This window comes from Belonocnema kinseyi, chromosome 1 (assembly GCF_010883055.1).
Source record: "Belonocnema kinseyi isolate 2016_QV_RU_SX_M_011 chromosome 1, B_treatae_v1, whole genome shotgun sequence".
Lineage (NCBI taxonomy): Eukaryota > Metazoa > Arthropoda > Insecta > Hymenoptera > Cynipidae > Belonocnema > Belonocnema kinseyi.
The window spans coordinates 86,866,353-86,874,586 of record NC_046657.1 but is presented as its reverse complement, the minus strand read 5'-3'; the positions used below and the strand labels follow the sequence as shown (position 1 = coordinate 86,874,586).

The window sequence follows — 8,234 nt, the reverse complement described above, 5'->3', positions numbered from 1 at the left end:
CTTCTGGTGGAAGAAGTTTTCTTCAACCCTTCAGCATTTGGCCCGTATTTTCACCTCATATTTGAAGTCGGAAGAGCCGATTCCAGAGTGGTTGGTGGAAGGACGCACAATACTCCTGCCGACAATAGGCAACTTAGACTACTTGTGGTTTGTCAAGAGTGAATTCGAAGGGTTAGGAGGTAAGTGGTTAGGTGCGTGATCTGCCTTATGATGTACAATTCATTTATTTCAACTAAAAAAAGCGACTAAGTCGATGTTTCCAGTGTTGGTGGGTTAGCAACCTTATGGTTTGGCAGGGGTGGTTTCTCGGGGTAAAACAACCCTTAAAAAAATTTTCTTTAAAAATCCCGAAACACGTCAAATTTAATTACTCTTTTCTCATCATCAGTGCAATTTGTGACCCAATAGAATAAATTCGGTATATTTAAAATAGCACATTTACCCCTATTAAAAAGTGGGGTTGCAACTCTTTTCTACAGCTTATTTAAACATTATCGAAATCGGAAGGTTCTGGTTGGGTTAGTTTCTTCGTAAGATACGTTATTTATTTTTTCAAGAATAGGCAATTTATGGCTGAATGGAGAGCCCAGCCCTTTTTAAACGACTTATTAGGGTTTTGAGTTTTCGGCCATGGAACTTTAAGGAGGAACAATAGACGACAATCTCCCACTTAAACGAAACGTACCACCCCCTGAAGGCCGTTGAGAACTTTGTCCATTAGCCGCTGAATGTAGCGGGAGCGTTTTTTAAGCCAAATGGCTTTCTCGAAAATTCGAGGTGTAAACGAGGGGCCATGTACATGGTTTTGGCAATGGAATCAGAATGCATGGAAATCTGTCGTTGATTTTGGGGCAGAGATATGCATTATTGAAGGTTTTCTCATTCAGTGCCCGATAATTGATCACCATCCTTCACCTTCTTTTGCCCTGAGCGCCCGGTTTCTTAGGTCAGGCCCACAGGGGTAAATTATAGGGCGAGGAGGACGTTTAAACGATATCGTTTTCGGTTAGATCTTTAACCTGATTTTAAATTTTATTTTAAAGAATATTTGAATAGCGTTATATTTTTTGATTTATGGATTTTTCATCGGTGGTAACTATTTCATGGGATGCCAAGAATTTTTAAGAGAGCCGCAAATCGTTTGGCATCGTTTTTTTGACTTTCAAACGAAATGGGGGTTGTGCATCTATTCGTGCAAAACGCAGGATTGAGGTAAATTCTTCTATATCTACAGGGGTATACCCATGAAGATGCCTGGATCGGCATTAATTCTTTTCAAATACCGTTGATTCAGGTGCGCATTTCTAATAAGAGGTTGGACAAGACCTTCATTTCTAACCGGTAGTGAGTTTTAAGAGACTATAGGGTTTTTGAATATAAATTGAAATGAGCATCCCTTATCTTTGATGTTTATTCTTTTGATTTAGTTTAATTTTATTTCTAAATGTTGTCAGATTTTTGTTATTCCAGAGAATTGATTTTCCATTTTTTTAATCATCTTCCTCTTAGATGACTTATTCATTTTCCAATAAAGTACAGGGCCTGATGAATTCTTGACCTATTTCGTGCAGCCATTTAGTCGCAACTGTAAATAAAAAAACATAACATGTGACATCGCGCTAAAAATAGGCAATATGAATAAAGAAAAATCAAGTGTCAAGTTTTTGATGCTTGCGATAGTTTTTTAGCCACTAATGAATAATATAAAAATTATATTTTCCGCAACGGCCAACTTTAAAGTTTTACTTTATTTTTTTCTAAATAATGTGCACAATGCCTTTTTTAAGAACAGCGACATCCTTTGGAAAAATAAATACCAACAGGTATAAATAAATATTTACAGATTAGATTTAGGCAAAATCTTGTATTTTTATAATATTTGCCCCTTAGTTATAGTTTAGGCGCTATACCCGATCCAGTCGAATCGTCGGTGTCGCCAAAATATTTCAAATGACTTTTATGAAGAATGATCTCCGGATTCCAAATCTGTATAATACGTCTTCGGCGGATGGTGCGTTCTGGAGATATTGGAAATTAATCAATTTTCTAATTACTTTCGTTGAACGCTTTTCCATTAAACATATACTGGTTTCGCATTTACATCCGACGCCCGAGAACGTATACATTTACTTATCTCGACCCAGGAGGGGATCCCACTAATGCTGTTTAGCGAAGGGGAAATGGCCGCGCTGCACTCTGGTTGGCTAGCTTGTCATGTGGTACTGTCAGGTAGTGGATGCCAAACGGATATAAGAACGAGTTATGCCAGGTTATAAGCGCGAGGGGTATGAGTGAGAGAGGATATAAACGCTGTTTCAGTGTAATTAGATTTTCTTTCTTGCATTTCATTAGATCATTCCAGAACAAATAAAAGTGTGTATTTTAGCTGTTATTTTCAAAACTTACAAAATTATTTCTCTTTTAGATGATATTTTCGAAGATATTGCAGACAGAATTCTTTCCCAAATCTTTGACCTATTAATTGCTTTTGTGCAATAAATATTCTTCTAAGGACAAATTACCTTCGCGCGCCGTCGATACAACAGGATTGGATATGGTGCCTGGACTATTAATATCTGCATTACTATTTGGCTGTTTAAATAGACAAGAGCCAAAAATTCTTGGGAACAAAAAATGACTCTATTATGATTTAGTGAGTTTATATTTTATTCTGCGACTAGTGCTTTCTAACTGCGGCGACCATTTTTCTAGTATTGGTCGTGTATCATTATCGTCAGTTCATAGCCGGCTGTCCCCGCTTACGCACGTGAGGATGACGAGACTTAAGGGCACGGGATACTTTGTCGTGTAGTAAATCGGGGACAGATCCCTCCGCTTTTTGCCACAAAAATGAAAATTTTCAAAAACTGAATTCGTACATGCTAAAAATATTATAACCGATGTCCGCTGACTCTTTTTTTAGGGATAATAACAAAAAAGTTTTTTGTGGTAATTGAAATTGCATGCATATGCACTATTTTGAGGATAGGATCGTTTTTCAGCTGTCTTTGATTACGATAATGTATCTCTCTGTCATACAGATTCTGTCGGTAGCATACAAGAATAATTATGTGAGAGAATTGTAACAAACATAATGACAAAATACACACATACTCATCCTATGTAGTAAAATTCTATTGCGATTTGGTCAATCGTCTTATGGATTTATATTAATAATTATTATCAACCGATGTTTCCAGAATCACGTGTGTATATTAATTAGAAATAAATATTATATTTAACATGATAACTTTGGAAGGAATTTTCTGAAATTTGTAAGCCAAACAGATTTAATTCGTATATTCCTGCACTATCGAACACCCCCCAAACCAGAGGAGGTCGAAGTATTTTGGAGAGAAGTCTACGAATTGCAGCATAGACTGGACGAAGAATCAGAAAATATAAATAGCTTTAAGGAGCTGTGTAATGCCCTCATAACACCTGATGAAGAATGGCCACCCATCAGTACCGACGAGGTTAAAAAAGTATTAAGAGGAATGAAGTACAATTTAGCTCCGGGACCAGATTGAATCAAGACCTTCGGGTGGAAGAAGTTTCCTTCAACCCATCAGCATTTGGCCCGTATTGTCACCTCATTTTGAAAGTCAGAAGAGCCAATTCCGGGGTGGTTCGTAAGGGGGGGGGGGGGCGCACCGTACTTCTGCCCAAAATAGGCAAGTTAGCTGACCCGAAGAATTACAGGCGAATTATTTGTCTGAATACACTTTCTAAGATATTCACAGCTATCCTAAATGATAGGATTGTTCGGGCAATTGAACCTGTGTGGCAAGAAACGTATGAACAACGAAGCTCAAAGAAAGGCGTAGCGGGATGTCGGGAGAACCTGCTCATCGATAGATGTGTCTGCAAAGATGCAGCATTCTATCAGCGTGACCTATCGATGGCCTGGATTGATTATCGGAAAGATTTCGATTCGACCTCCCATAGACTTATCATATGTCTTTTGGAAAGCTTAAAGGTTCATCCGCAAATCGTTAGGTGCAAAGAGAGATTGATGCTGCTTTTGAAAACCACATTTACTATCTTATCTGGAAAAAATCGTGTGACAACTAACAAGGTCACCTTTCAGAGAGGTTTCTTTCAGGGGGACACCATGAGCCCACTCCTCTTTTACTTTCCATTATTGCTACTATCTCTAGCACTTCGCCATTCCGACAGGTACTTGTGCGGCAAACCTGCAGATCGAAAGTACAAGGTCCTTCATCTACTTTACATAGACGATCTTAAGATCTATGCTAAAAACAAAGAGCAAGTACATCTAGTTCTAGCGATTGTGGAAAGATATACTAAGGAAATTGGAATAGAATTTGGGTTAGACAAATGCGCCAAGGTTATCGGGACAAGAAAGGTTATGCACATGAACAAAAGCATGCATCTCAAGTCTTCCGTTCCGCGACTGTACACCTGACGCCGTCAAAGTGGTCGCGGAGTATTGAGTCTTGAATATCTTCACAACTGGATTATTCTGGGTACAGCACATAGAGTTGCAAATGGAAGAGACCCTGTTCTTAAAATGGTCAGGAATCACAAAGGAGTGGGCAAAGGAGCATTTCTGTACAAAGCATCGGAGGAGGCTGCTGGAACCCTCGAACTTCAGTATTAGGGGTGAGCAAAATGTATCAAATCTTATCTATCTCGAGTACTCACTCCTGAAAGTCCGGATTAAGAAAGCACAAGAGAAATGTGAAGGATCAGTCAATGTCTTGTGAGCTAACGTTTGCTTTCCTTAAACCGCCCGGATTAAGGTCTGGTACGTAGGGTTTCATTTTAGCATGCCAAGACGGTGTCATTTCCACCTTAACATACCGTCGCCACATTTTGAGCCAAGACATTCCTCATTATAGCTGCAGGGCGTGCCCTGCACACCTCGAGCATTTAGCTCACATAATATCCAGTTGTCAAACTCACGCGGGAACGACCTACATTCAAAGGCACAGTGCGGCACTAAGAGTGCTTTATTACCGTCTCTGTCACTCTTACGGCATTAACCTTAATATCGCTCCTCTAAATGCTCCTAGGGAAATCGAGTCAATCGTCGAGAATGGGAAGTGGCGCATATACTGGAACTTTATATTCGAGACCATTGTTTTTGTTGCTCACTCGAGGCCTGACATGGGTCTTCTTGACATCGAGAAGCGAACCATGTTCGTTATCGAATTTTCGGCACCAGCTGACAAAAACATCATTGCCAAGGAGAATGAAAAGAAAGGGAGGTATCAAGACCTTATAAGGGAGTTGCAACGATTGTACCCGAAATATTCTGTTCAACTAATCGTCCTTATCATCGGCGCTCTTGGAGGTGCCAAGCTTTCAGTTTCTAATGGTCTAAAAAGCATTCCTGCGTGTCAACAATATGCTAAAACACTTGCGGAAAAAATGCAAAAGGTGTAGTCCTTGGGTCGCTCCGTGTTCTTTGGGTGCACGAGGCTTTTCCAGGATCGTCGTATTGATTCCGTTACAGACTGTAGCCAACTATCTCACAGTCATGAGACGTGGTTGTGGCTGAAATTTTAACGTGATTTCGCTGGGAGCGTGTGCAATTTTCCAGATTAGCACCCACTCCCGGCGAAATCCTGCGGTTGTGCTTATGACAAATTTTTGATTACATAATTAAAAATTTTTCACAAGGACAACATTCAAAAATAAAATCTTAAAAATCCCTTAAAATAACTAGATATAACCCTTCAAGAAATATGAATATTTGGCTAAATATGTTTCTATTTGTTCAGATAGTGCAATCATATTATTTGTTTATTTCACATGTAACTGTGAACAATCGCGGCTTTAGAGCCGCAGCTAAAAAAGAATTTAAAGATTGCATTTATTAAAAGAAAGTAACAATTTAAATAGGCCTGACAGACATGCCCTCATATATTTTGAACTATTTTCCGAAATTTCAGCACAAATTATATTCGTTTTTATAAATATGAATCTGACAAATGTAATAAAATGCATTATTTGGTCTTATAGCAGACTCACATGCTCTTAAAAATTCTTCAAAAATACCCAAAGTGTCCTCCCCTAATGGCTGTAAAACTTTGTAGTTGATGGGGAGGCTTAATCGTGTGGGACATAGGGGTCAAATGGACCTCGGTGTGCATTCATATGGATGTGGGTGAAAGGACCCCATAAACGGGTTCTCCTGGGTGTTTTGAAAAGGATCTATATAAACGGGCTCTCCTGGTATGCATGAGTGTAGTATGATATAAGGGTGAAAGACTCTAGCTAACACGGGCCTTCATGATCCCTGGGTCGAGGTCTCTCCTAGACCAATCTCTAGTTTCTGGAATTGGCACGGGAATGACCTGCGGCCCGCACAACGACCAAGAAACAGCCCTAACCTTACATGCGGAACTCTGCAGGGGCGGACCTTTTATTTCCCTAGCTACTCATGGGCACAAAAATTGTTCACGCAAATACACTTAAAGAAGAAGGAGAAGGGGAGCTGAGGGTGTGACGGCCCCTCTAAATGAGGCTATAGAAACGGTAGTGGTCAATCAGTCCCCCAATACGAAAAAATTCATCAACGGTTCCCTGAAAAGGAGACTCAGAAGGCAAGGGCAGCGGGATAGCGGAGCGGGGGGCACGCCACTGGTGAGGGGGGGGCTAAGCTCATGAAGAGGCACAAGGCGTTCCATCAGCCGACGAACAGAGTCGTCAGGGGTTGGATCGATGGCCGATCAGAGGACTGACACATCAGAGGACTGTGGTATTGACGGATACGAGATACCCGCACTCCCTGCTTATTGCAGAGCAGTTAGAATTCTTCAGGGAGTTGCTCCAGTGGTTGGTTAAGGCAACAGCGTGGCTTCCAGGTAAACTGATAGCCAGAGACAGGAGGAGCCTGTCGGTGGAGAGGAAGATCGGTATCAGACCTAAATGACTGCTCCCGGTGCAACCATTACCCAGATTAACTTGCGTCATAGCAAAGGCGCCTCTGCAATTTTGGAGAGGGGCATGGCTGTGAGGCACACAGGTATTTCACTAATCCAGGAACACTGGGTACTTCGAGATACCATTAGGGGATTAGGGGGGAGGGCTGGTATATATTACAGGGACCCCAAGGCGGACAATCCAAAGGGCCTGCATACTGACGAAGGGAGTCAACGTTGTTCCGCTGCTTGAAATACGTTCCAGAGACCTGATGGTGATAGTCACGGATCCTCAAGGAATGGAAAGGCTAGTCTTGGGATCGGCTTACTTTCCATATGACAGCGATAGCAATCTACCAGTGGAGGTAAGTAGACTGGTGGACCGGTAGTTTTATACATAACATGAAGAAGTGGAGAGATTCAGATGAACCCACTCTCTTAGATCACCCAGTGATAGAGTTCGTGTTGGAATCCGCTGTACCCATTTTCCCGAAATGGGTCAGAAATCCAAGAAAAACGGACTGGGGTCAGTTTTCCATAGAATTAAGAAGTGCACTCTCAGGGGTTCCCAGGTCAATTAGAGGTGGATACACTAAAGATGGCGACCGAGATTTTCACAGAAACCATCAAATCCACTTGTGAAAGTAATTGCCGACCTTGAAAAGTCTGAAAGGCTGGAGAGACACACTGGTGCAATGCGAAACTCGAAGAGCTTCGCAGGCAAACACGAGAGAGGTTCATGCGTGCCAGTTCTGGCAAAACGAAGGACACTCAGAGCCTAGCGGGGATACATTGGCTCACCTGATCAAGGCACAATTTCCGGGCTTTATAAAGTTAGGAGAAGAGAGGACGACACCTGCGAGGCAATCAAAGCTAATTACGGCCCAACTGGGCCCGAAACGGCGTCTCGCTAACGAGATTGTTACCCTAGCCAGGGTTAGGTGGCCCCCTGTCGTCCTTTAGTCCTTACAAGTTTCCTGGGCCGGATGGCATATATCCAGTCCTCTTACAGGGGGGTGGTGAGATCATCATTGGGCCGATTGTGAGACTTGCTATGGCTTGCTACGAGGGTAGTTCAATAAGTCCTTAGAATGACCAACAGATGGCGCGCGAATTGCTCCAAATCATCTGTTTTCAGTCAGCACCACTCCCGACTAGATATATGGTGCAGTCGCAGTTCACATCTTCTGAGTTTACGTGTTTTTATAACCAATTGAAAAAAAAAATTGTTCGTTAAGGAAAATGGAAAAAAACGAGTTCAGAGCGGTGATCAAACATTTTCATTTAAAGGGTTTAAATCCATATGAGATAAAAAATGAATTGGACTCAGTTCATGGCACA

The 8,234-nt window shown here is 41.5% G+C and overlaps 1 protein-coding gene across 4 annotated transcripts in view; it reads right to left on the bottom strand.

Annotated features, from left to right (window-relative positions):
• Positions 1-8,234, bottom strand: part of LOC117168367 (prolyl 4-hydroxylase subunit alpha-1-like) — a 52,640-nt gene that overhangs the window by 6,267 nt on the left and 38,139 nt on the right. Inside the window, exon 9 of one of the 4 annotated variants that reach the window (XM_033353966.1) lies at positions 1,398-1,585. The exons of 2 other annotated variants lie outside the window; for them this stretch is intronic. In XM_033353966.1, the coding sequence (XP_033209857.1) occupies positions 1,515-1,585 (71 nt within the window). In that variant the 3' untranslated portion in view covers positions 1,398-1,514. Of the gene's footprint in view, positions 1-1,397; positions 1,586-8,234 lie in introns of those variants that run through there. One more of the 4 variants, XM_033354010.1, reaches the window with a different exon arrangement.